This window comes from Canis aureus, chromosome 27 (genome assembly GCF_053574225.1).
Source record: "Canis aureus isolate CA01 chromosome 27, VMU_Caureus_v.1.0, whole genome shotgun sequence".
In the NCBI taxonomy this organism is placed as follows: domain Eukaryota; kingdom Metazoa; phylum Chordata; class Mammalia; order Carnivora; family Canidae; genus Canis; species Canis aureus.
The window spans coordinates 21894100-21921377 of NC_135637.1; the positions used below are offsets into that span (position 1 = coordinate 21894100).

The following is a 27278-nucleotide window of genomic DNA, read 5'->3' on the forward strand; positions in this document are numbered from 1 at the left end:
CCTTCCCTGTTTGGGCTCCCACAGCCCACCTGTCCCTGCCCTTCTTCCCCTTGGACTCAAGCATCCTGCACCACAGCTTATGCAGACACCTGCCTTGCTCGCCTGCCAGTTTTGCCTTGGTGGAGTTTTCCAAGCAGTGCTTCTCTGGCCCCTGCCATTTCAGGGGCAGGCAGATGTGGGGCAGGTTTATTTTGGCAGAGTCCACTAAGGTAAAGAATTGCTTGTAGACTTCCAAGGACTCCATACGTGTTCCTGGTACAAAGGGGTCAATTAGAGGGAAGTAGTAGTTCTGTTCACCTTTCTTGTGCACCTTTTTGAGACTGTCAGAAATGACCACGGATGGGTAGCTGGGTAGCTCACTGGCCTTGAGGACCCCAGGCTTAGCGGGGGAAGGCAGATGTGACATGTGACTGCAGTGGTGTGTAATTGGGACTGTGGGACAGGACGGTCTGGATTAATGGTGAAGGCCAAATGAGGCTCTGCTGGGTCAGCTCCCCGCAGGAAAGACTTCATGCACTATAGCGTCTGGAGGCGAGAATGGGTGACTGTCCAGTGCAAAGGAAGAGGGGTAAACTAGACAGAGCGCATGCCTCAGCAAGGCATGAAGCACAGAACAGCCTAGCATTTTCTCTGAGCAGCAAATAACCTTTTTTAATAATCAAAAAAGCAGCAGTTTGAGCCCTGATGCATGCTGAGGACTGTACTGGGGTAGGTGAGGCTGGAACAGTGGGCCAGTTTGCTCACTCAGGGCCCCTCTTGAATGCAGTGAGTAGTAGTTAGATTTCAGGAAGGCAGTGGGGAATTGATAGGCCTGGAAGTGGGGCCAGTGCCAACTGGCTTTCAGTACTGCCCCTCCAGAGGCAATAGGGCAGATGGGTTGGAATAAAATGTTAAACTGTGTTGAAGGACACAGCATAACAGTGAACACTTTAGGAATTATAGTGCTTTGCAGAGTGTGGCCTGTGGAGTGCATGTGTCAGAATCACCTGAGGTGCTTGTTTAAATATAAGTCCCCGGGGGCGGATGGGAGTTCAGTCGATTAAGCGTCCAGTTCTTGGTTTCAGCTCAATTGGGTCATGATCTCAGGGTTGCGGGATCAAGCCCTATGTGCTTAATGCCTAATCTACTTGAGATTCTCTCTCTCTTACTCTGCCTCTCCCTCCACTCATACACATGGGCACATGCGCACTAGGTCTCTCAAAATCTTTAAAAAAGAAATGCAAGTCCCTGGGCCGTATCCCTCCTTTGCCGCCCCAGGCTTTCTAGAAGAGGGGTACTAGAATTTGTCATCAGAACTTTGAGGCCCTCCTGAGCTTTTGTGCACTTGACCCTTGAACCTTGGAGGTTAGGGGTGCCAACCCCCCACACAGTCAAAAATCCATGTTTAGCTTTGGTTCCCCAAAAACTTAACTACTAAGAGCCTACTGTTGACTGTGAGCCTTACCAGGATAATGTAAATGGTTTACTAACAGATTTTATATGTTATATGTATTATATATTGTCTGCTTACAATAAAGCTAGAGTAAAGAAAACATTATTATACAAAGATCATAAGGAAGAGAAAATACATTTATGTATTGTATTTATCCCAAAAAGTCCGCATGTAAGTGCACTTGTGCAATTTAAACCTGTTCAAGGGTCAAGTGTAATTAAGAGTGGATAATGGGGACTTATGTTGTCACTTCACTTGATTTAGTCCACTCACTTGAATGTAACTGGGGCCCGGAGTGTGGGACAAACAGCTAGTAGGACTTGTTGCATGTGTTAGATAAGACTTGATGGAGGGTGTGGCATGGGCCTGGCTCCAGAGAAGGACAGCTATATGTCCTGTGCAGCTGCCACAGATGCACCATCCAGAGTGGGAGGAGGACTTGTATCGAGCAGCTCGCTTAAGAGAAGTTCATTAATCATTGCTCCTTTTCTTCTTTCACCCTGTAGAGCAGCCTTCCAAACGCAGAAAGGTAGAGAACAGCACTCCTCCAGCTGGTGAGGCACAGGATCTAGAGGCAGAAATGGGACTCTTTGGGAAAAGTGCACCTGTAGACGTCGACCCTCCCTCCAAGCAGAAGGAGAGGGCAGCCGCCCTGAAGAGGGACATGCCCAAGGTGCCCCACGACAGTAGCAAGGACAGCATCACCGTCTTTGTCAGCAACCTGCCCTATAGCATGGACGAGCCTGAAGTGAAGCTCAGGCCGCTCTTTGAGGCCTGTGGGGAGGTGACGGAGATCCGCCCCATCTTCAGCAACCGGGGAGATTTCCGAGGCTACTGCTATGTGGAGTTTAAAGAGGAGAAGTCAGCCTTGCAGGCGCTGGAGTTGGACCGGAAGACTGTAGAGGGGAGGCCAATGTTTGTCTCCCCCTGTGTGGACAAGAGCAAACATCCCGACTTCAAGGTGGGTCTTTGTAGAAAATGCCTTTCACATCAGGTTACTGTGGACAGATTGAACATTTTGTCTAGCAGCAAGGAACTACCAGTTAGAATCTGCGTGGAACATTTGTGGTCTGTGAAGAACTAGATGCAGGGTCTAGTTCTGAGCTGGGTAGGTGAGGCCTGACTCACAGCTTAGTGATACCGAGCTTGCGCTAGTTGACAGATAATGAGAAAATTGGAAATTCTAACAGCGGCTGCTTGCCACTGAATGTTGAGGAGTGGCAATGGCTGTGCGAAGGATTTACTGTGTCACCTTGTCAGATCCTCACCCAAACTCTGAGAGTAGTGGCTTTCATGCCTGCCACATTCCGGAGGCAGAAGCAGGGGCTTTGAGAGGTTAAGTGACTTGGCCAGGGTGACCCCATTAATAGTTCATAGCACCCAGAGTCGGCTGTGGTCTCTGGCTAGGGTGAGGCCTGTGGCTGAGTCTGGTACTAGCTACAGTATTGTACGTTGGGTTGGGCCATGGGTGCCTGACTCTCTTTCCCTCCCTTCCTGTAGGTGTTCAGATACAGCACTGCCCTGGAGAAACACAAGCTGTTTGTCTCGGGCCTGCCTTTTTCCTGCACTAAAGAGGAACTAGAAGAGATCTGTAAAGCTCATGGCACCGTGAAGGACATCAGGCTGGTTACCAACCGGGCAGGCAAACCGAAGGTCAGTGTCTGTGCAGACGGTGTCAGCCTCCCGAGGCTCTGGCAAACCTAGTTCTCCATCTGTTCACATTCTTAGTTTCTGAGTGGGTTCCTTGTTAGCTGAGAAATAAGTGAACAGAATAATAGGGACACTTGGCACTACTTGCATTTGGAGTCAGAGTAACCTGTTTCTAGCTAATCATACTAAAGAAATAAGGCATTGAGGGAAAAGAAAACTTACCATGAATTAGTAGGGGCCACAGTGCAGACCCCTGGCTGTGAGGGGCCTTTTTGGTAGTGTGTGCCCTCCTGCCCCGACTCACCTCTTCACTAGGTTTCCAGGTGCCTCCTTCAGTCTCTTCCCCAGAGACCCCACCAGATTTTCCTATTAGCCCCCTTAGCGTCCTGTGAAATCTTTTTGTGCCACGTTCTGAGTAGTTGGCTAGGCACGAGTTTGGATTCCCTGTCTTTCCCCAGCCCTCTGGGTTGATGGAGAGTTGAAGAGCATGAAGTAAGGAGGGACCCACATGAAGGCTCACCCTGTATCCAGCCGCTTCATTCATTTGCTTTTGCTGGATTTACTGGTCTGTCTCTCCCTCCCTCCCTATCTTTTTTTTTTTTTTTTTCTTCTGCAGCAAGCACAAGGTACACTGACCTCACAAAGGTTATCTGATGTTTACAGTCTGTTGCAGAAACAGGGAGGAAGAGTGTGACTAATGCATAAATCTGTAGACAAAGGATGGTTGCGGTGGGGAAGGGAACCTGATGACGGGGCAGCTGTCTGTACTGGCTTCTCTGCTGAGGCAGAAAGTTGTGTCCTGATCTGGCTCTGGAACTTGCATCTTTCAGGGCCTGGCCTATGTGGAGTATGAAAATGAATCTCAGGCGTCACAGGCTGTACTAAAGATGGACGGCATGACTATCAAAGAGAATGTCATCAAAGTGGCCATCAGCAATCCTCCTCAGAGGAAGGTTCCAGAGAAGCCAGAGACAAAGAAAGCTCCAGGTGGCGGCATGGTGCCACGACAGATTTATGGAGCGTAAGTGTTTGCATGCACAAACTGCCCTGGCCAGCACTGCAGGGGATTCGTTTCCTGCTAGTACAGCAAGTTGGGGCAGAAAGCCAGGGCCTGCTGTTCCTGGGGATGCTCACGGTGGTTTACCAGAGCAGGGTGTCTGGAGCAGGGCCATGCAGAGCAAAAGCCCGGAAGTGGAACCCTTCCTGATATTTGCCGGTTTACACTTGGAATTTACTTGAGATCATTTGGTTTCTAGGCAGTGATTATTTTTAAAGTCTCCTTTGTCAGTAGAATCCATCATGTAGATTCTTACTGCTCTGGCTGTAATCCGATAAGAGGTAGCTTTCATCTGGTAGGAAGGAGACCACAAAGTTGTGAGGTTATTTGGTGAGGTCTGAAAGAAGATAGCGTTTTTATCCACTCTGCATCTAACTATTACACAGGGTTGGTCTTTGCCAAAATTGTTTAGGCAGTTTGTTTAAACTGGTTTTTGCATATTAGTCAAAGTCACGGAGAACAGGGATCATCTCTCCTTTCTGGTTTTTACTCTTTACCTATTAACTTGGTACTCTGCACATTCCAAGAAACTTCTGTAGTAACTAAATAGAAATGAATCCAGAAAGTATGGTTTTCACTTTGTAACTTTGGGTAATTGAAGACCATCCTGGCTTATTTGCACAAAGAAATCAGGGGCCATGGATTGTTGCTTTGTAAGGGTACATCCAGTGTTTGCTCTTCTAGGCGGGGGAAGGGGAGAACCCAGCTCTGCCTGCTGCCTCGTGCCCTGCAGCGCCCAAGCACGACAGCTGCTCAGGCTGAGAATGGCCCTGCCCCACAGCCGGCGGTCACCACTTCAGCAGCCACCGAGGCACCCAAGATGTCCAATGCTGACTTCGCCAAGTTGCTTCTGAGAAAGTGAAATGGGACTCTGGAGAAGGGAAATGCCTTACTTCATGCTGTCCAGGAAGAGCACCCGGCACCCAGCTGTACTCTGGGTATGGAAGGGCCTAGGACAGCACCCCTCCTGCATATTTTCCTCTGGGTCAGACAGAAAAGGGATGAGGGTGTCCAAGGAAAGAGGCTTGAAGTGCTCCCTCATATTGAGGGCGGTAGGAGGAAAATTGATCACTCCGTGGGTTGGGCCCAGCGTGTAGTTTCTTAAGATATTTTTGTGTCTTATAGGGTGAGAAACAGAAGTGAAACTCAAACCCGTTTTGAGACCCACTTGTCCAGGTGTTTTCGGCCATCTCTGGCCCTCTTTTTATAAGACACTTCTCTTACAGCCTGCACAGCACGTGGGCCCATCACTCTTTTAATTTTAAAAGACAAAATGGCAGATGTTAGTAATTCACCAGAATGGCCTATTTTAGTAAAGGGGTGGTGGGAATAGGGAAGTCACATAAAAAAAAATGTGATGGCTTTCTGTTCAAGGGAGGGGGCGCTGTGCGTTTTTATATTATGTATTTGTAAAAGACACATCAACCCATTGTTTTATGTTTCCTAAAAGCAAAATATTTGTGACCTTTGTTTTCTATGGGAGTTCTGTGTGCCACCTGCTGTGGACCATTTTCTTTGCCTAGTGATGAGTGAACTGTGTTCTTTGTCTAAATACTGAGTTTCAGCCCTTTGGTTTTGTTTAAATATCATGTCAAGTGCAAACTTAAATTCCCCCCACTTAGCTTTGTTTATTAAACTGAAGTTCTCTTAAAAACGTCTTGCCGAATGGTACTCAGATGTGCATTCAGACACGGCTGTACTTTGAGATGGGTGCACTTGCGTTACTGAACGTGTAAATAGAACTTTTGTAAGTCAACTCCTCTTGTTCCTCTGATTTAAGTCATTTCAGTTGTGATGGGTCCTCAGTTTTAAACTTCACTTTGCTGCATTTTGGCCCGTTCGCTTCTAAGCTTTTTTTTTTTTTAATCTTTCATTTCTTATCAAATATTTATTGCTTTAAAAGCTACCTTGCCAGTTCAGTAGGGAGACGGATTTTTTTCATAAAGACACTGAGAGAAGAAATCAGGAAATGCTTTCATGTGTGGGAGAAATCAGCCCACTTTATCTGGTTGTTAAGTTTTTGTGCATCAGGCTTTACTGCATTTTTAATGGGAAATTGGAAGCGCCATCCAGAAGTGTTGACAGAAGAGCAAAAGGAACTCCTTACACGCCTGTTTTTGAGCTTCAGCAAGCATTCCCATCTAGAGCAGGGTTCCTCATCTTTGCCACACACCCCCACTCAGCCCCCGGCCCCAGTAACAGTGCAGCACATGCCTCCAGGAGATCAGGCCCTGAGGGCCACGGTTTTTTCATTACTCCTAGAAACATTAGCAATAATGCTTTTGTGTCCTCAACTGCCCAAATTCCCTGTTTCCTGAAGTTTTTTTTTTTTTTTCTTAATATTTTATTTATTCTTGGTGGGGGGAGGCAGAGACACAGGCAGAGGGAGAAGCAGGCTCCACGCAGTGAACCCGACGTGGGACTCAATCCCTGGTCTCCAGGATCAGGCCCTGGGCTGAAGGGGACGCTAAACCGCTGAGCCACCAGGGTTGCTCTCCTGATGTTTTTTAAGTGCATCCCCCCACCCCCTAGGAAGTTAGGATTGGTTAATAAACCTCTGAAGTCTCTGAAGGTCCCTCTCTACCATGTCTTTCTCTTTTGCACAAAACATTTTTGGTTAGGTGTTAACTTGTGAATTAAATTCAAATAGTGGCCAGAAGAACGTGTGCTGTAACGCTGGTCCCTCCTGTGTTCTTTGGAATGGGCACTCACCCCACCCCAGCCACCCACCCATGGAAGCGACTGGGGATGCGCAGGGACTGCCACCGAAGAGCCCTGAGCATCTTCTGACCAGTCCAGGCTGATGTGGCTTCACTCCTGTTGCTGCACATCTCACCATTCTCTCTTGCTGTTGGCCAGTCTTCTGCCCTCACTTTGTGCTTTCCCATGTCAACATGGAATTGGAGCTGCTCAGACTTGAGCTCAGGGTATCGATGGTCCTAGAAATGGAATGTCAGGAACACGTGAGTGGGTTTATGTGTTTTCCCCAGGAAATCAAGAACTGATGGTAAACAGAAGCACGAAACACCATTTGAGTTACTGGCGTGTTAGTGGAAAACCAGTACATCACCCCTGCCAGTGCAGGTAGGTAGCTGACCCACATAGTTCCGTATCACCTTCTTGTTGAAATTAGTATCTTGCATCTATTCTTCTGCCATTATACAAACAGGGCTTAAAAGTTCTGAAAGAATTCCTCCTCCATCTTTGTGACAGATGGGAAATCTCTTGAATAAGACGGCAGGTCTCAGGCCTTTATTAATAAAATACTTTATTAGAGTCAGTAATCTGTTAAAATAACATCCTTCACAATAAAGCTAAAGTGCACATTTCTCTATATAGTACAAACTACGCACTTCTGGTCAGGCTTCCTTGGTGTGCTGCTGAGACCAAGACGCCAGAAGAGTTCAGGTTGAAGAGATACCTTATGGCAGCATACAAGTATGAAAATAATTTTTTATAAAGGTTTGAATAATTCTCACTTGGGGCCACTTCACACATCTTTTTCTCAATCTTTCAGAAAGCGACTCTGCGCCTATCCTACAAGTAAGTTATAAGCACCTGCTACCTCAGAACAGTGACCTCTTTACTGTCAGGCTGTGACTTCCAAGTCAGAGACCACACTTTGTGTTCACCATCATTCTGACCCTGACAAAGTGCACGACAGCGTTAGATGTCCCAGGCTCTGTCACTGGGAGAGGAACCCGTGGCCCTTTGGACTCTGAGTAGCGTAGCAGCAGTCATATCGGCACCTGTGCCAATATATCAACGGTACAGGAAATTATTCTTCCATAGAACGAAGACTTAGAAACTTGGCCGTATTACATAGAATGTTTTATCATTCTACAAGTTGCTAGAAAAATAAGGCTACTCTAGGCAATCTCTTCTGCTTCCCCGATGGGATGCTGGACAGTACCATGGCTGTGGGAGGTGGGGGTCAAATCAGAAAGTGGATAAAACTGCATGACAAAAGGGACGCATCCTGGCTGTTTTTAAAGGTTTTTCATAGTTTGGTAGAAACTTCATCTAATTATCAAAAATTCTTATTTGGTGTCGATGTGGCAACTGTTTTTACAGATGTGTTCTTGAATATCTACCGACACGATGTTCAACTCAAGAGTCAGGGGTGAGGGCCGACTTGGCCACTCGCACAGTACCTGATCTGCAGTAGGATTCAGTTGACAAACCCAGAGAATCTGCAGACTAAAACATCTGGTCTGAGCTGCTGCAAACGAAGTGTGAGAAACATTGCATACAGAGAAAACCAAGCTGGCCACTCCCCTATTCTTAATTAGAAAAATAGTCTTGATAAGGGAAAAATAACAGCCTCTGGTACTAGGGTGTGCAAGCTATGACTCCAGGACTTCTTTGAAACAAGCAAGGTATCTAACTAGAAATGTTGTCAACATGTTTATTTCACCTCTCAGAAGTTTGCTCTACTAATGAGAATTAGTCACAACGCTAATCTCTTTGTAGGAGAGCAAAACTCTCTAAGAAAGCAAGCTTTCAGTCATTTCTCAAAACTGGAACCAGGTTCTCCCCAAGAGTGCTGACCTCTCAGGTCAAATCACAGAACACTTGGAGGAGTTCCTCCTATGGCTTCTGGACCTCCTTCCACACTTCTGGCCTCTCCCCACGTGAGTGCAAATTCTGCTCCAGAACCGGTGTTCTGGTCACACACACAGCACTGATGCCCCCAAAGCCTACCTAGGGCCACCAGCACAGACAGCACGGACACCATACAACATTTACTAGCCCAAAAGGAGAAAATAAATAATAACTTGGGCTGAATTATAAGTTACCTTAGACATAGGGCTTAATAATTTAGGTTTTCTCTTTTTTTAACTAAAACATTTGGAGGTAAAGAATGTTTTAAGTCCTTTTTCTGTCTCCTTTTGCTTTGGGAGACTGTCCGGTTTCTAGAAGTGCTAAGATTTCCCTCTCTCCGGGCCACCCTTGTCACCAAGGGAGGATTTCCAGGGTTATGGCTTTACAGGCAGTGTCTCCTTAAACCCGGAGTGGTTGGGTTTGGCCTCTGGCAGTGCCACCGGGTACTCCGTTGTGGCAAAGAGCAGAGTGTCCAGAGTGGTTTCTGTACACTTGGCGATGAAGCGGATGAATGGCCTCACATCGCCTTCGTTGGCAACTTCCAGTACATGGTAGTACTCAGACCTCTGCTCCTTGCGGATGGTGATGGGCGGGTAGCCCGCCTGCATCAGGATGAGGTTCATCAGCAGGCGTGAGGTCCTTCCATTGCCATCGATGAAAGGGTGAATGTAAACCAGTTTATAATGGGCCAATGCTGCAAACTCCACTGGGTGCAGATTCATGGCATCCTCAGAGTTGAGCCACTGTACGAACTCCTGCATCTGCTTTTCAACATCTTGAGGATGGGGAGGGATGTGGTGTCCCACAAGGACCTGTGTCGTCCGAAACCTGCCAGCTTCCACTGGATCCACATAGCCCAGCACCCGCCTGTGGATCTCTAACACGTCACTGATGGTGACAGACCCGATGCGGGAAACTAGTGTTGTGTTGATGTAAGTCATTGCTGCGTGCATGCCAATGACCTCGTTCTGCTCCTCCAGGCTTTTCCCTGGCACGGCATAGCGGGTCTCGAGGATGTGCCTGATTTCTGAGAGGGTGAGGGTGTTGCCCTCGATTGCGACCGTGTGGTAGATGTGATGGTAGTAAGTTTCCTCCATGACCCTGCGCAGCGCAGAGTTGCCCTTGGGGATGGACATGACCTTCTTCACTTTGCTGTCGATGATGCTAAAATACCTCTGGTCGATCTCTTCTACCAATGGCAGTGTCCGGTCCCGGTTGACCAGCGCTTTCTCATGGTAGGGCGAGATGGTCAACGCTCTGGTGTATAAGTAATCTGCCTGGATGATGTCCTTGTCCTCTTCTGAAAAGATGCCGAACTCGTTGAGTGCATCTACAAAGTCTGGGTCCATTTTGAGGGCATGCAGGAAGAGCTTGTGGGCTTTCTCCCGCTTGCCTTGGCGTTTCATTTCCAGAGCCTGGTTCAGAGCTGCTTTGGCTTCCAACTTACCAGCTAGAAAAGAGCCAGAGAAGCATTGGCAGAGAGGGTAGAGAGGGCAGAGGATGTTCGGGGAGCCATCCCCTGTGTTGACCCTTCAGGGGGCTCATTTTGGCTACTCTGTTCACGGTACCACTTCACATGTATGGGTACATTTGTGCCCCACAGCTGGTGATTGTCTGTGTGTCCCCTGGGAGGTATTGCCTAGACTCCCTGGCCCCCTGCCTTCTGAGTACCAAAGTGAGTGGCTGTGGCCGCAGCTCCTGTTGGTTGGTTTTCCTATATTCTCAGCTCTCTCCTATCCTGGATCAATCCTGGTGGTGCTGGTCCCTAGCCCTGTCCCTTTAGGCGTAGGCTGTTAACAGCTGCCCCCCCTGGTGCTTAACTCTGGAGGCTTCCCCATTCCCTGGGCTGTTCTTTCAATCTTTTAACCCAGTGGTTCTCAGTCAGGGGTGATTTTGCCCCCCAGGGGGAGCTGGTGGTGCCTGAAGACGTGTTGCAGTTGTCACAGTTGAGGGGGGCGGTGCTACTGGCATCCAGTGGGTAGAGCCCAGAGATGCTGCTCAGTATCCTACAATGCACCACAGCGGACAGTGCAGAGGGCAAGAAACTGCTCTAGATCTAGCCCTCCCTCACCAGCCCCTCCACCTGCTGAGAAAAAGGAGCTCAGTGGGCTTCTTTTTCTCAAATGCCCAGGCTCTCTTACCCTCTGCTCTCTGCCTGGTACACTTTCCCCTCATGCCTCTTCCTTTGGGTCATTTTCCTATTTACACTGGGGTCTCAGCTCAGGCCTTCCCTCCAGGGAGCCTGCCTGGTATGCTCTCCTGCTTCCCCATCACCACACTGGTGACGCTGTATCAGCCACTTGCCATCTTGTCTAGGCTGGGAGCTTAAGGCGGACCTGTTCACCAGACACATGGGACACAGTAGGTATCTAATTACCTACCCAGTTAAGGATTGAAGGGAGGTGGCCAGTCTGCCTTACCTGGAGAGGCCCTGGTCTTGACCACCCGCAGTGCTGCATCCCTGGAGGTGACGCTGAGCTCTGTGGATGGGCTGGTGCACTTGGTGACGGCATGCTGCACCCTGTCCAACTTGCTCCTCAGCAGGCAGAAGCCTTTAAGCACGGTCAAACACTGCTCTTCCAGGGTCCCCAGCGGCAGCAGCAGTGCCAGCAGGGACCCCAACACCATGCTCAGCAGTATCACCCATAGGAAGCGACCCCAGACTGACACCCACTTTGGTTCAGTCACTGCCATCACTGAAGCCATCGGCATGAGTGTCATCTGGACTTCGGGGTGGGCCCCCCACACATACTCAGTTGCCAGAGAGCAGGATCTGCAGGGAAACAGGAGTTGTAGATGAAGCAGGGGAAGGGGACACATTCAGGATAGGTTTCTGAGTTCAGCTGGGACTTGGAGGGCCCCACACCTCTTATTTCACTATGACTCAGGGAGAGGGGGGAGTGGACAAGGCAGGAAGTGGATATAAATGGGAAGGGGCCATCCTGGAGGACTGGTACCACTTCAAAGGCACTGTAACTCTGAAAAGTAATGCCACTGCACTCAACATTTATTGAGCGCTTACTGTGTGCCAGGCCCTGTGCTAAGCACTAAAGACCTCACACATACTGTCTCTTGTAATCTTCAACAGGAGCTGATGCTACTGTCCATCCCACTTCTCCAGATGAGGAAACAGGCTCAGAGAGATGAAGCCCTTTGAGTAAGGGACAGCCTTAGGACTTGAATTCAGGAACCCATGGCTCCAAAGTCACCCCCCTTGACCACAGACCTCTGACCACAGGCATATCCAGACTGGCCAAGGCGGTTCTGAGGTCTGTTCTTTGATACACACAACTGTTTGGTGGCCTGATTTGCTGCCACATGGGTGCCCGCCTCTTTGTGCCCACACCCTGGTATTAGCCACAGTGCTGCTACCCTTCCAGCCTTCCCTTCCTACCTGTGCAGCAAGGATCTCACCTAGAGCCTGGGCAGTCCAAGCATCTCAAGAGGAACGTAAGCTGTGGGCCAGAGTAGATGACCACTCACCCTCCACTTGGCAGTGGGCATGTGCTTCAGGCTGGCAGCGGGAATGGAGGGGTCTGGTGTGCAAGTACCATTATGCTAACAATAAGCATTTATTAAGCAACTATGGTGTACTGAGCACTAGGCTGAGTGCTAGCCATGCATTTATCTCAATCCCTAACACCCTATGACGGAAAGCTACCCCCGGCTTCATTTTACAGGCAAGGGAAACTGAAGCAGAGAGAGTAAGTCAAACTCCAGAAGGCTCTGCGAGTAGATAGAAGCATCAGGAGTGAATCCCCAGTGCATCTGGGAAGAGTGCCCAGGTCTCGATCTCTACCTTATTTCCAACCAGGGCCCGTGCTCTGGCCTGCTTCTGGTGCCGGGCCTCCAAGACCCAGACAGGGCTGATTAGGCTCCTGATGGTCCAGGGCTTACAGCCTAACGGGGAGCCTGGCCCCTTGATACACCTGCAACGGCCTGGCCTGTGCTCTCACCGGGGCACGCTCGCTGGGCGTGCTGTGGGGGTTCACGGCCTCGTCTCGGTGCTCGGGGCGGCTCCGAGAGGCGGAATCCGCGGCAGGGCTGGAGCTCGCCAGGGACCCGGCTCTGCGCGGGGCAGGCGAGAGATGCGAACGTCTCACCCCTACTCCCCTAGGAAGGGGGAAACTGAGGCCCGCGGGGCGAAGCGGCTGGACGGAGGTCCCTCGGGATCCCGCCCAGGGCGCCCCTCCCCGCCGCCCCCTGCCCCGCTCGCTCCTTCCGAGGCGCCCGGGCTCGCCCCCTCCTACCGCGCGCTGCGGCCCGACCCCGCCGCGGCTTCCCGGCGCTCCGAGGCTCCGCAGCCGCCGGCTCCCAGGCCCCGCTCGCCGCCGGCCCTCTGGCCCCGCCCCCGCCCCCTCGCCATTGGCCGGCCGGCCAGCCTCGTCGCGGCCGATTGGCTCCCCCGACTCGTCCGCCCCTCGCCCTTCCGGGTTCTAGCGTCTGGGTCGGCCGCCCCGGGAAAGGCGCGCCGTGGGTCACCCCCATTGGCTGGCTCCTGCGTGGGCCTCGTGCCGGCGGCAGCCAATAGGCAGCCGGGGGCGGGGCCGGGGCCGGGGCGGGGGCCGCAGGCGGGAGCAGCGCGCGCGGGGGCCGGGGTCGCCGTCCGCCTGCCTGGGAGCGCCGCCTCCTGCTCCGCGTCCCGGGCCGCTGCCTGGGCCTGCGTTTCCGTAGCTGTAAAATGAGGGTGCCCCCCGCCCTGGTAGTCTGACCTCAGAGCACCTGCCCCCAGCCTCGACCCCGGGTACCAGGGTAGCCAGCTGCCCCCTTTCGCACCTCCCTTTACCTTTCCCTCTTTTCAATTTGCATCCACTCGAGGAGGAACTGGCAGGTTTATTTAGCTTCCCAGAGAGATTGGGATTTTTGCCTTGAAGCAGAGAGCTGAAGCCTCCGTCTTTGTTCACAGATACTGAAAATCAACATCCATGGGCGCCTGGGGGCTGAGTTGGTTAAGCATCTGCCTTTGGCTCAGGTCATGATCTCGGGGTCCTGGAATCGAGTCCCGCGTAGGGCTCCTCGCTCAGTGCGGTGCCTGCTTCTCCCTCTCTGCCCCTCTCCCTGCTTGTGCTCCCTTTCTCTCTCTCAAATAAATAAAATCTTAGGTGGTGCGGCGGGGAGCACCTGGGTGGCTCAGTCGGTTAAGCATCTGCCTTTGGCTCAGGTCGTGATCCCCAGGTCCTGGGATTGAGGCCCGCATTGGGTTCCCTGCAGGGAGCCTGCTTCTCCCTTGCCTCTCTCTGTGTCTCTCTCAAGAATAAATAAATAAAAATCTTAAAAAAAAAATTAACATCCAGGACGTGCCCAGAAATGCTAAGCATCAAGATGTTAGCCGTATAGATTCTGGAGGCAGAGAGACGCCGGCTTCAATTCAGTCTTTGTCATCTAAGCTGTGACCTTGGGCAAGTTACTCCAAGTCTCAGATTTTCCATTTGTAAAATGAGGACAAAGAGCCTACCATGCCTTTGGCCTCAAGTTCAGGATCCACTGAGGCCTGACTCCTCAAGATCTGACCTTCTCCGTGACACACATTCCCCCTGGGAGCTGCTGTCAGGCAGAGGTTGTGGGTGTCACCATTGGAGCCACATAGCCCTGGGTTCCAGTACCAGCTCTGCCACTTGCAAACTGAGTTACATTTAGCAAGTGACTTGATCTCACTGGTCCAGTCTGCTTTTCTGTAAAATGGGGACAGTGATGATGATTCCTCCTCATAGGGTTTTCTGTGAGGGTAAAGCGAGATCCAACATGGCTCGCACAAAGCAAACACTTGATAAATATCTGCTGTTGCATTTATTCCTAGACAAGACACAAAGTCATTGCTTTCTGTTATTCCCAGAAGAAACTGTCAGACCTGGGGGTGGCTCCAATCACTGAGGAGAGACTCCACGTCCTTTCATAGGTCTTAATCTGCTACCAGTTTAGGCAAGCTGCTGACCCACAGCCAGAAGTGTGCTGTCATAAAAGACACCATGGGGGCCGGGGTGCATTGCAAGGGGACGGACCAAGCAGCTTTGGCCCTTGCTAGCTGTGCTTCCTGTTTGTGTCTTGTAACCCTTCCCCATTCCCCCAGCTCCCAGCCCTTGGGATGGAGAATGGCACGCAGTAAATGCTCAAGAAATTTTGTTGACTCAAATAAATACCTGAAGCAGGACAAATCATGGTGTTTTTAAGAAACAAAATCAGGATAGTGGTTATTTCTGGGGCTTCTGTTTCTGTCTTTTGAACAAAGGTCTCAAACATTGTTCTCTTGAAGTCCTGTGAATTTCACTTCTGATGACTCAAGCAGTAATGTTCTAAAAACTTTACCCAGAGGAGGGCCTGCTATGCAACCTGCTAATTATGAGAGATGGTTAGTGGAGTAGAAAGCAGTGTGGCTCAGGGGTCAGACAGGTATGTGTTCAAATGTAGCTACCTCTTATTAGCTGTCACTTACCCCACTGAACTGGGTATCATGGGGCTTGTGGACTTCTGCCCCTCCCAGGCATAAGGTGATGTCATCATCTGCTTCTAAAGGCACCATACAGTGGCACCTGGGTGGCTCAGTTAAGCATCTGCCTTTGGCTCAGGTCATGATCTCAAGATCCTGGGATGGAGCCTCAGTGTCAGGTTCCCTGTTCTCCCTCTGTCCCTCCACCTGCTCCTGCTAGCTCTCTGTCTCTTCCTCTCAAATAAATTTAAAAAATCTTTTTAAAAATTAAAAAACCAATAAAGGCACTTTCCATATTCTGAGATGCCAGTGTCACCTCTTCAATGAGCTTAGAACCATGGGTAGCAAATCCAGAAGCTACATCAGAACCATCGACTGACGAGTAAAATTGCCTGGTTATGAGACAACAGGGGTTGGTGGGAAGTGTGGAGAAGGTGAGAGTACCTGCCTTATCCAAAATGGGCAGCAGCTTCTCAGCTCTAGCCTACATTTAGATTGTAAAAAATGTATTGCATCCAGGGGAACCTGGGTGAGTGTCTGCCTTTGGCTCAGGTCATGATCCTGGGGTCCTGGGATCGAGTCCCACATCAGGATCCCCACGGGGAGCCTACTTCTCCCTCTGCCTATGTCTCTGCCTCACTGTTTGTCTCTCATGAATAAATAAAAAAATATTTAAAAAATGTATTACACCCAAAAGTTGACAGATTTTCTAATTTTTCAAAAGAAATGTCAGGCCTAGATTTTTAAGCGAATTCTCCAGATTTTTAAAGAGTTGGCATATCTGCCCACTGGCTATGGAGGGCTGCCAGACCGTAATCCCTGTTTTAGACCTGTAAAATGGGCGGGGGACGGTGACTGGGAACCCAGGAAGGAACATCACAAATGCTCCTCGGCAGATGAGCACACCACTGCCTGTGGCCACCAGGGGCCAGTGATTCACCAGACATCACTTCTCCCATTCACTCTCTTCCATCACAGTTTTCTTGACTGCGTTCAGCTGCGTTGAATGCACAAAATATGGTCCCTGAAGCGATATTGAAAAGTTGGCTTGCTCCACCTTAAGCATTCCGTATTGGGTGGAAATAGCCTCCTCGCGGCCCACGGAGGAGCTCTCTAAAAGCTTATCCTGACACTTGACAAAGATCCTGCGAAGTGGCTGCTTGGGAAATGTGTCTATTATGCAAAACAAAACAAAACAAACCTTTATGCATCTTTAAGAAACAGCAGTCAAGCGCTTCTTGCTGGCAGAGTCGGATTCTATTGCTTAGGAAACACAAAACTCCCCAACTGAAGGCTATATTGCGTTAAAATGGCTCCAGAATGACTCAAGTTCATTTCAAAGAAAATGTACCATACAGGTCCCCTTGCCCCTTTCCCTAGCCTCCTTGGATTTTTCCCCCCTCTCCTTCTGATTTAGAGCTGAAGAGGCCCCCCAGCAGCCCTTCTCCCAGACTCCTGACATCATCAGTCTGCGTACCCAGTGGGGTCGGGCCCAGTGCCTGAGGCATCCCCAAGAGACAGGGTTTGAGGGAATACCTGCTCTAGACCAAAAAAGTCCTCCAACCCAATGTCCTTGGCCCTTGGCTCAGGCTCTGGATTCAGGATGATCTCAGACATGCAAATAAGCGTTGTTTTCAGAGCAAATCACTTGGGGGAAGTGATATTTCTTTCTTCCAAAAATTTAAACCTTACTCCTTCATTTCTTGTTAAACAGCCAAAATAACCAATTATTTTATTTCGTTATTTTTTAAGTTGAAGTATGGTTGGCATGCAATATTATATTAGTTTTGGGTGTACGACATAGTGATTTGACGACGAGGGCTCCGTGCTCGCCAGGAGGAGTGCAGTTACTGTCTGCCACCTTACAGTTATTACCACGGCTTTATTTCCTAAAAGCAAAATGAAATCACAGATATTAAAAAAAAAAAAAAAAAAAAAAAAGAAATCACAGATATAATAGAAGGCACAAATAAACGGTAAGAAAACAAATTCCCATGCATGATTGTATTAGATATTTTTAAATGCACATCTATTATTAACTTATGAAATATTTCAGACATCCAGAAGGCATAGATAATAAAAAGGGTACCTGTGTTCCTGCCCCCCCCACTTTAAGAAATATCATATTGGGGTGCCCGGGTGGTACAGCTGGTTGAATGTTCAGCTCTTGATTTCAGCTCAGGTCATGATCTTGGGGTCCTGGGATGGAGTTCCACGCTTAGTGTGGAGTCTGCTTGAGATTCTCTCTCCCTATCCCTTTGCCCCTCCCGCTCATACTCTTCTCTTTCTGTGTCTCTAAAAACAAACAAACAAACAAACAAACAAACATCTTTAATAAAAGGCACATATTATCAATGCCCTGAAGCCCTGGGCATCCTCTCCCCTGTCACTTTCCCTTCCTTCCCTCCCAGAGATAATCACCATCTTGAATTTCTTACTTATTACATCCATACATGGGCTCTTGTTTTTACCCATATGTATATATAGTACTAAATGATATATAGTGATGTTTTGCATGCTTTAACATGTTATATGCACACTGTATATCCTGCATTTTTTTGGGGGGGGTGGCATTATATTTAGAGATTTATATTCATGTCGATACAGTTAGTTCTGGTTCATTACTTGTACACTGCCGTGTTGTATTCCACTATGATTTATTTCCCAGCTATCTATTGATAGATATTTGATTCATTTCTAGTCATTTTCTATTACAGACACTTGACAGTAAAATTTTTTTTTTTAACAAATTTTTTAATTTGCTTGACACACAGAGAGAGCACAGGTAGGCAGAACAGCAGAGAAAGAGAGGGAGAAGCAGGCCCCCCGCTAGGCAGAGAGCCCAACATGGGGCCCAATCCCAGGACACTGGGACTATGCCTGGAACTGAAGGCAGATGCCCAACAGACTGAGCCACCCAGGTACCCTGACAGTGAAATTCTTGTGTGATATTTTGGCATGTATCTGGAAATATCTCTAGGGCAGAATTTCTCAAAGAATCAATCAACTGCTTTCAAAAAAACATCCATTCAGGGCCTGTTCTAGACCAATAAAGTCCTCCAGCCTTTCTGGTACTCCTGTATCTTGACTATAAGTGGAAATAATTGTACTTGTCACACTATCTCATTATTGTTAGTAGTATCTACCGTTTATTAAGCACTTACTGCATACCAGGTAATTTTACGTGTATTTTTTTGGATTTTTGTGACAATACCATGAAGTAGAGATCATTAAACCCACTTTACAGAAGGTGAAACTGAGGCACAGCTGGAGCTACTCTGTAACAGTTATCCACTGCTGTGTAACAAATAGTGTCCACATTTAGCAGCTTAACACAATGATTCAAATTTATTATTTTATATAGTTTGTGTGTGTCAAGAATCTAGGAGCAGCTTAGTTGGATAGTTCTTTTTTTTTAGATTTTATTTATTTATTCATGAGAGACACACAGAGAGAGGCAGAGACATTGGCGGAGGGAGAAGCAGGCTCCCTGCAGGGAGCCCAGTGGGTTTGGGCTCGATCTCAGGACCCCAGGATCATGCCCTGAGCCAAAGGCAGATGTTCAACCACTGAGCCACCCAGGCATCCTTAGTTGAATTCTTCTGACTCAGGATTTCTCTCAAGATTGCAGTTGCAATATTGACTGGGGCTACAGTTACTGAAGGCTTGATAGGGCTAAGGAGCCATTTGCAAGGTGGCTTGCTTACGTAGCTGGTGGGTTGGTGCTGGCTGGTGGGCAGGGGCTTCAGGTTTTCTCCATGTGGGTCACTCCATAAGGCCGATTGAGTGCCTTCACAACATGCAGCTTCCCCCATTATGAGTGATCCAAGAGCATGATGTCTTCTATGACATAGATTTGGAAGTCATACACTGTCACCTCTCCTGAACTGTGTGGGTCACAACATAGAACAATATAGGTACATTGTGGAAGGGGACTGCCAAACGTTCAGTAGAAGGTGGAGATCGTTAGGGGCCATCTTGGAGGCTGCCTGCCCAGCAGCCGCTACGCCTGCCCCTCCTCAATCCCAGTGGTTCCATGCGACAGCCTAACAGCAGGGACTTCAGGCCCCTTGAGAGAGTCTTTGGGGCCCTCTGGGCAGGAAGCTTCTGCAGGTGTGAGACTCACCTGTCACAACACTGGGGTCCCAGTGTCAACTGCCTCCTCCCCAGATGTTTCACGTAAGCTTTCCGGCCAGGTTACTTGGCCTGAGAAGCTGCCTCCTCCTGCCTAAAAATATGGTCATGCTGACATGGAGACTAGCTCAGGTGCTCAAGATGCTGTTTTAGATCACAGCCTCTGAAAGATATAGCCAACACCCTCTCTTCTTCCTGCATGGCGATGGTGACTCAGGGTGGCCACTAGGCCAGCCAGCCTAGAGTGCAGACCTACAGGTCACTCTGTTTGCCTCCTCCCCTTCTCCGATTTCCCTGCTTCCTGGGATCCCAGCCTGTTTCTCCCTGCAGTACCCATCAGCAAGGAAACCAGCGCCTGGGAGCTACCGGGTAGAGTGACTGCAACCACCCTGGGTCCCCATTGCAGTCCCTTTGAATGCGCCCCAGCAGCTCTTGTTGGAAGCTTTCTGTTGCCATAGTAACGTGGAGACCAGGAAATTAGCAAGGGTGCTGGGCTAGGCAAGAAAGCCTTTACTATGCATTCTTCTCTTCTAACTAGGTAAGAATTCTGAGGAGGGCTAGGGATGGACAGCAGAGAGTCTCTTCCTGGCATCGAGGAAATGTTCTTTAATAAATTGTTGTGAAATGAGCGCAGCCCTTAGAGTGATGGTGGTGGCTCTGGTGTTCATAGAGGAACCCGAGGAGGAAGTTTAGAGGGAAGGCACCTTTCTGCCGCTGTTGTTGTTTTTAAGAAGACTGGCAGGTTTTTTCTTTTTAAGTTTGTTTGTTTGTTCTAGTAATCTCTACACCCAGTATGGGTCTTGAACTCACTAATCCAAGATTAACAGTCTCCTGCTCCACTGACTGAGCCAACCAGGTGCACCTCTTGTTAATGTCAACTTTATTGAGCTGTGATTCTCGTACCATATGACTCACTCACAATCACAGTCGATTTTAGAACTGTCCATCACCCTCCCCCAAAAGAAACCTCCCACCCTTTAGGTTTCTCTGCCACCACCTGCCCTCAGCCCCAGCAACCTACTTTCTATCCAGATAGATTGTTCTTCCTATAAATGGAATCATAGAATATGTAGTCTTTGTGACTGGCTTCTTTCAGCATTTTTATTCTTTGCCTCCTTTAAGTCCTCCATAGTCTCTCTGACAAAGGTGTCTCCGTTCTCTTTGAGAACAATTTGTTGGCTGTGGCTGCTGAGTTACCCCTCAGGCTCCAGAGGGATGGAGGGGAGTAGATTCCTTGGAGGCCATCTGGAGCCTTCCCCACTGCTTCGAGACTGCTTCGAGACTGTGGTGGGGCAGGTGGCCCCTTTGGAGCACATCCGGCCAGGCATCCTGCCTGTGTGAGTGGACATGCTTCCCCACAACTCCTTCTTCCGGAGGCTGGGGTAAGACAGTCATGATCAACCAGCAAGTGCCTACCGGGTGCCAAGCACTGCCCTGTGACCATCATGCATGTTAGGATTAGTTCATTGTTATAGACCTTCCCCTTCTCTTCTTTTTGTGGGATTCACTTAAAAGCCACCTCTTTTACTTCATGCACATGTTTTGCTGAAGTTATCTATTTTCTTTCAGCCATAAACAGCGCAGTCTCACTTTTTTGCCTTGTACTAGCCTAGATATTTGACTTGTTCATTGGATTAGCATTATAATCGTATTAAACTGCACATAACATAAAATTTACCATCATACCTATTTTAAAGTATAGAGTTCAGTGGCATTAAACACATTCACGTTGTTGTACAGCCAGCGCCACCATCCACCCCCAGGACTCTTTTCATCTGCCCAAACTGAAACTCTATAGCTCCCTAGTCCCCCTCCCCACAGCCTAGGAGATTCTACTTTCTGACTCTGTGATTCTGACTACTTTAGGTGGAACCCTACAGTGTTTGTGTCTTTGTGATGGCTTAGCATAGCATCCTCAGGGGTCATCCCCATGGTAGCACGTGTCAGAGTTTCCTACCTTTTTAAGGCCAAACAGCATTCCTGGTGTTCACTTTGAACATGTCCTTGGATATAGCTGAGATGCTAGTCTGCTATCATTTCTTTTTTAATTTTAAAGATTTAATTAAAAAAAATTTTTTTTAGAGCAGCTTTAAGTTCACAGCAAAATTGAGAGGAAGGTACAGAGATTTCCCACATATGTCCTGGCCACCCTCCATGCACAGCCTCCCCTATTACCAGCATCTCCCACCAGTGTGGAATGCTTGTTGTAATCGATGGACCTACATGGACACATCATCATCACCCAAAGGCTGTAGTTTATATTAGGGTTCACTCTTGGTGTTGTGCGCTCTGTGGGTCTGCAAGGATGTATAAAGATAGGTATCCATCATCGTAGTATCATCCAGAGTATTTTCACTGCCCTAAATGTCCTCTGTACTCTGTCTGTTTTTCCCTCCCATCCCTCCCATCCCCCCAACCCAAGGTAGCCTGATTTTCTTACTGTCTCCATAGTGTTGTCTTCTCCAGAATGTCGTATGTTAGAATCCTATAATACGTCACTTTTTCAGATTGGCTTCTTTCCCTTAGTTATATGCATTGAAGTTTTCTCCATGTCTTTTGTGCTTGACAGCTCATTTCTTTTTAGGCCTGAATCTTCCATTGTATAGATGGACCACAATTTATTTATCCATTCCCTTAATGAAGGACATCTTGGTTGCTTCCAGGTTTGGGCAATGATGAATAAACATCTGTGTGTGTAGGTTTTGTGTGGACAAAAGTGCTCAACTCCTTTGGGTAAAAAAGCAAGGACAATGATTGCTGGACTGTATGGTAAGAGGATATTTCGTGTTCTAAGAAACTGCCAAACTGTCTCCCAAAGTGGCTGTCCCCTTTTGCGTTTCCAGCAGCAGTGAGCGAGAGCTCCTGTTGCTTCACATCCTTGTCAACATTTGGTGTTGTCAGTGTTCCAGATTTTGGTTATTCTCATAGGCATGTGGTGGTATCTTGTTTTAATTTGCATTTCCCTGATGACAGATGATATGGAGCATGATGTTATTTTCTCATTGACTAGTGCTGGGGGAGATTAGTTGGAAAAGTTGGTTAAAGCAGAAAAACAAAAAAAAAAAAAAATAAAGCAGAAAAACAGGAGATTTTATATCCTAGAATATTTCACCTTTTATATTAACTTACCCGCACAAGTGCTCTATATATTAATTTGTATTCTGTATGTTAATTTTCCAATATTAATATTGGGTTAATTAATATTAGATCAATTGAGTAACCTAAGCAACTAATTAATACTGGGTTAATTAATTGATGATGGGTTAATTGATTAAAGTCTCCTGTCATCTTTCCTGTATAAGTCAGATAATTGTCTCTTTTGGTTTACTTAAATGTAATGAGAATTTTTTTTTTAAAGACACTTGCAGAGCAGAATACAAAGCCCTTCCAGATTTTAATGGCTGCCCTTGCCCAATCTTTTACCGAATTCTACCTCTATAACTAATTCCTTCTCAGTTCATATTTTTGAAGTTGACTTTTTCTCTTTGTTTGTTTGTTTTTTGTTGTACTTATTTACTTGAAAGACAGAGAGAGCAGAGGCAGAGGGAGAAACAGATCCCCACTGAGCAGGGAGCCCAACACAGGGTTCGATCTGAGGACCCTGGGATCATGACCTGAGCAGAAGGCAAACGCTTAATTGACTAAGCCACCCAGGTGCCCCAGGAAATTGATTTTTTTAGGGCTTTCTCAAACACTTTTCATAGATACGATTTCCTTTTCCCCTCAAATTTTATCCTATCCACTGTTTGCCTAAAATATATCATTTTAATGGCAAGTACAATAGACATAAACAGGTTTTGAAGCAAACAGCTACTTTTGGTAAGCATGCAACTCACCTGGTGGCAGCTGGTGGCTTACTGGTCTGTGGTGGTGGGTGAGCAGTGGACAGTCTCATTGGATAATTTAATTGGACAGATCCAAACTGAGCAAAATTCTACAAACTATCCACCCAATACTTGTCAAAAGTGTTCTGATCATAAGAACCATTTAAAAGAAAAAAGGTTTTATTTATTTATTTGAGAGAGAGATCACAAGCAGGGGAGGGGGAGGGCCAGAGGCAGAGGGAGAAGCAGACTCTCCGCTGAACAGGAAACCTGATGTGGGGTTTGATCCCAGGATCCTGAGATCATGACCTGAGCCACCAGGTGCCCCACAAGAGCCATTTAAGAAAGACTGAGGAACTATTACAGACTGGAAGACAGTAGGAAGTGTGACACCTGATTATGTCCTGATTCTGAATTATATCCTTTTATTATAAAGGACTTTATTGGAATAATTGGTAAAACTTAATTGGGGTCCGAGGATTAATTGATGAGACTACATTGGCAGTTGTTGCTTATTTTGATGGTTGTCTTGCGATTCTGTAGAACCACATGTTGCAAGCCCCTCCTCCCAGCTCAGAGTCTCTCCCTCAGGGAGGAGCAAATGGAGCACGCCTGGACCATCCCTACTTCCCATAGCAAAGTTCTACTCACCTAGGGCATCTAGCTCCTTTCTTGGGAAGCTTACTAGCCTAGCCTAGGGCATCTAGTTTGTGGTCAGGACTTCCTGCCCCCTCTCTGGGGGGTCATTATACCGAATTATTTGTCTGCTATATCTCCAGTGGCCTGTGGACTCATGAGGGCAGCCCTTGTCTGCAGCAGTGACAGCACAGAGCATGAACCCCCAAATAGTTCCAGAATGAATGCAACATTCTTGTAAGTATCAAGAACTCACCTTGTTTCAGGGCTGATTAGATTTTACTGAACCTTACTGCTTCCTTTTATAAACATCTTCCCTGTGGCTCCCCTTCACCATGCGGAGTGTCTTTCTTGGGGTGTTGACCTCCCCTCATCCCATCCTGGAGTTCCACCAGCTGAAAATGGGGAGTCAGCAGGGAACAGATGAGTGGTTCCAGGAGAGAACAAAAGAGTGGTTTATGGACAGGGTTGCTTGCGCTGTTAGCACATCACCTCTGGGCACTGCACAGAAGTTAATTGTTCAACATTTCACTTTATACGGCTGGATCTAATTACTCGGAGAATGGAGTGTTAAATCTCACACGTGGGCCCTTATGGCTTTCAGCAGGGAGGAAGTTAAGAGGCTCAATCACAGTGGAAATGGAGGACAAATAAGTTTCCAGTGTGATGGGAAGGCATAGAGGTGCCCTCAGAAGTAGTAGAGAGGGCCTCTTGACAATGATGCCCAATATTTTCTGTGCTTCCTGGAGGAGTAGCTGGAGCCCCCAATTATAGAATGACAATAATTACATTTGGACAGAGGTGATCTCATACACCGTTTGCATGCACTTCCTCCCTGGATTGTCCTAATGAGCCTGAAGAGTGTGTATGTGCACACATGCATTTTCTATGTGTGCCATGCAGGTATTGTTTATATTTGTCGGGTAGAGGAAACATGAACAGGAGGTTTCATGGTCTTCTCCGGGTCTCACAGGATTGGCCTTCTGACTCCAAGACCAACTTATCGTTCATTTGCTTTTTCTATGATGCAGATCCCCAGTGGGCAGCTCAGGGTATGTGCTTTAGAAATGACAAAAGGCAGTGTTGTGCGGTGGTCTCAAGTACAGGTTGGCAGACTACGGCTGGTGGACCCAATCTGGCCCACTGCCTGTTTTTTGTAAATAAAGTTTTATTGGAATACAGCCATGCCCACTTGTTTATGTATCATCTATGGTTGTTATAGCCTACGCTGGCAGAGTTGAGTGGTGGCAGCAGAGGCTGCATGGCCCTCAAAGTCTAAAATATTTACTTCTCATAGAATAAGTTTTCTGACCCTCGGTTTAGCGTAGGATCTGGAGCCAGATTGTCTGGGGTTGAAAACCCAGCCCTGCCACTGGAGCAGATGTGTGACTTGGACAAGTTACTTAGTTCTCTCAGGCTCAGTCTTCTCATCTGTGAAATGGGAATGATCACAGTGGTTGTCACACAGGTTGTTGGAGGAGGGAGTGAGCTCTTGGCATACAATACATGGGAGATGTTGAAAATGAAAATGTTCTGAGTTGCTTTCCTGGCAGGAGTGCTGGCAGGTTTGTGTGTTGGTCACAGACATGATCACACTTGAGATGAGCCCCATCAGGACTGGGGAAATAGCTGTGGGTTATCAGAGTGTTCCCTGTAGTGGGTGGGGATCTGCTCTTGTTTCGACAGTCCTAGGCTGTTGTATTACTGAGGGGTAGTCCTGGCTCTCAAATTAAGGAAGGATATGAAATAGGCTGTCCTAAATCCTCCTTAACCTTAAAACATGAGCAAGGAGAAATTGCATAACCTCTTGGTAGAGTTTCTGTAGAGGGGGCATTAACCATGCGCAAAATGATTTGGGTAGCTGGTGGCAGGGAGGGAGCCAAGAATGTAACAGGCCACCTGATGTATCTCCTTGGCTCCGAGTACTGGTTAAAACACTGACTCTGAAGATGACCTGGGTTCAAATCTAGACTCCATCATGTCCCATTTGACCTCAGGCAAATGACTCCACCTCGCTGAGCCTCAGTTTCCCTAGCTATAAATTGAGACTAACAGTAATACCTATATCAAGGTTGTATAGAAGAAACCCCATCATGCTTTTAACTCACCTGTGAATCACCTGTTTTATTATTTACTTAGCACTTTTCTTAGAAAATCTTTTTTTTTAAAGATTTTATTTATTTATTCATGAGAGACAGAGAGAGAGAGAGAGAGAGAGAGAGAGAGAGAAGCAGAGACATAGGCAGAGGGAGAAGCAGGCTCCCTGCAGGGAGCCCAATGTGGGACTCCATCCCGGGACTCCAGGATCACACCCTGAGCCAAAGGCAGACACTCAACTGCTGAGCTACCCAGGTGTCCCCCCCCCCCCTTTTTTTTAAAGGATTTTATTTATTTGAGAGAGAAAAAGAAAGAGTGCTCACACATGAGCAGGACGATGGGGAGGAGGAGGAGCAGAAGGAGAGGGTGAAGCAGACTCCTTGCTGAGCAGAGAGCCCAATGTAGGGCTCCATCCCAGGACCCCGAGATCATGACCTGAACCAAAGGCAGCCGCTTAACCACCTGAGCCACCCACGCACCCCTCAATGTTTTTCTTTAAATTAAATTTTAAACATAGAACTTCATCCTAAGGCAGTAATGTTGGTGACATCCTAGGGTGCAAAGTGTCTTTTTCCTAACACACATCCCAGCTGCATTTTAAAAGTATGTCCCATCGGAAACCAAATGTCACAAGGTCAGGGTTTTTTGTGTGTTTTGTTTGCTAATCTATTTCCAGCACAGTGCCTGACACATAATAGGTGCTTAATAAATGTGTGTTGAATGAATGACTGGATGGACTTAAATCATCCTCACACTTGAGGACGCACTGAGATAATGCACAGAAGGTGGTGCGTTTGGCTTCTGGCCCACGGCAAGCACTGGATAAATGTTTGCTGTTATGATTGTTAGCTGGGGCAGTCAGAGTAACCCGGAGCCCTCAGGTTGGGAGACCACCCCTCCGCAGCACCCCCTGGTGGCAGGCATCTTCCCACCCCTTTGGTTCCAAGTAGGGGGACCCAAACCCAGTGAGCCTGGGGTGTCTTTTGGCTACCTCTGAGCTCTCAGTCCAGATTGCGGCCAGGCTAAGCTGAACCTTGACAATTGCAGAGAGGCTGTTGGGTCTAGAGAGAGACTTTCACAGTACGTGGGGACTCAGGGTATGCAACGGCCAGATCAGTCCTTAGCCATTATTTATGATCGCTGCCAGCATTTTTGTTAAGGAGATGGCAGGCGTTTGGGCACATAGCTGCTTCCAGATGTCCGCCATAAATGCTCTGCTCTTGCTGAGTTCCCAGGAACATAAAACCCGCTGTCAATGGACTTGCCCAGAGCCTGTATTTGCTGCGTTTTTGTTCTTGTTTAGTTATTACATTAAGTCTCCTGTGATTACAGAGCTGACAGCTGGTAAGGATTTGCATATGGCATGAAATTAAGTTAGTTCATTTTAATGTCTAAACCGAGCGGGGCACGAATTTGTCT

At 47.9% G+C, this 27278-nt stretch overlaps 2 protein-coding genes across 7 annotated transcripts in view; one reads left to right on the plus strand and one right to left on the minus strand.

Moving 5' to 3' along the window:
* SART3 (spliceosome associated factor 3, U4/U6 recycling protein) overlaps positions 1-5895 on the plus strand; it is a 37940-nt gene extending 32045 nt beyond the window's left edge. For both annotated transcript variants that reach the window (XM_077876055.1, XM_077876056.1), the window contains exons 16-19: positions 1939-2393; positions 2933-3085; positions 3913-4103; positions 4824-5895. In XM_077876055.1, the coding sequence (XP_077732181.1) occupies positions 1939-2393; positions 2933-3085; positions 3913-4103; positions 4824-5001 (977 nt within the window). In that variant the 3' untranslated portion in view covers positions 5002-5895. The remainder of the gene's footprint in view (positions 1-1938; positions 2394-2932; positions 3086-3912; positions 4104-4823) is intronic.
* A 1495-nt stretch (positions 5896-7390) lies between these two features.
* Positions 7391-13073, minus strand: FICD (FIC domain protein adenylyltransferase). Of its 5 annotated transcripts, XM_077876060.1 has the most exons (4): positions 12995-13044; positions 12544-12812; positions 11165-11517; positions 7391-10194 (listed from the first exon to the last, which is right to left on the minus strand). In XM_077876060.1, exons 3-4 carry the CDS (start codon positions 11463-11465, stop codon positions 9119-9121), a joined length of 1377 nt encoding a protein of 458 aa, XP_077732186.1. In that variant the 5' UTR covers positions 11466-11517; positions 12544-12812; positions 12995-13044; the 3' UTR covers positions 7391-9118. The 5 variants fall into 5 exon arrangements, with proteins under 5 accessions (XP_077732186.1, XP_077732183.1, XP_077732184.1 ...); XM_077876057.1 differs by lacking the exon at positions 12544-12812 and having other exon boundaries at positions 12995-13073; XM_077876058.1 differs by lacking the exon at positions 12544-12812 and having other exon boundaries at positions 12985-13071.
* Positions 13074-27278: the final 14205 nt, after the last annotated feature.

What these genes read in the sequence shown, in the direction of transcription:
- FICD (XM_077876057.1), bottom strand. Translation starts at nt 11,465, where the DNA reads ATGACACTCATGCCGATGGCTTCAGTGATGGCAGTGACTGAACCAAAG. An exon ending in CAAGACCAGGGCCTCTCCAG is followed by an intron (nt 10,195 to 11,164) that starts GTAAGGCAGACT and finishes GCTCTTTTCTAG; the next exon opens with CTGGTAAGTTGGAAGCCAAA.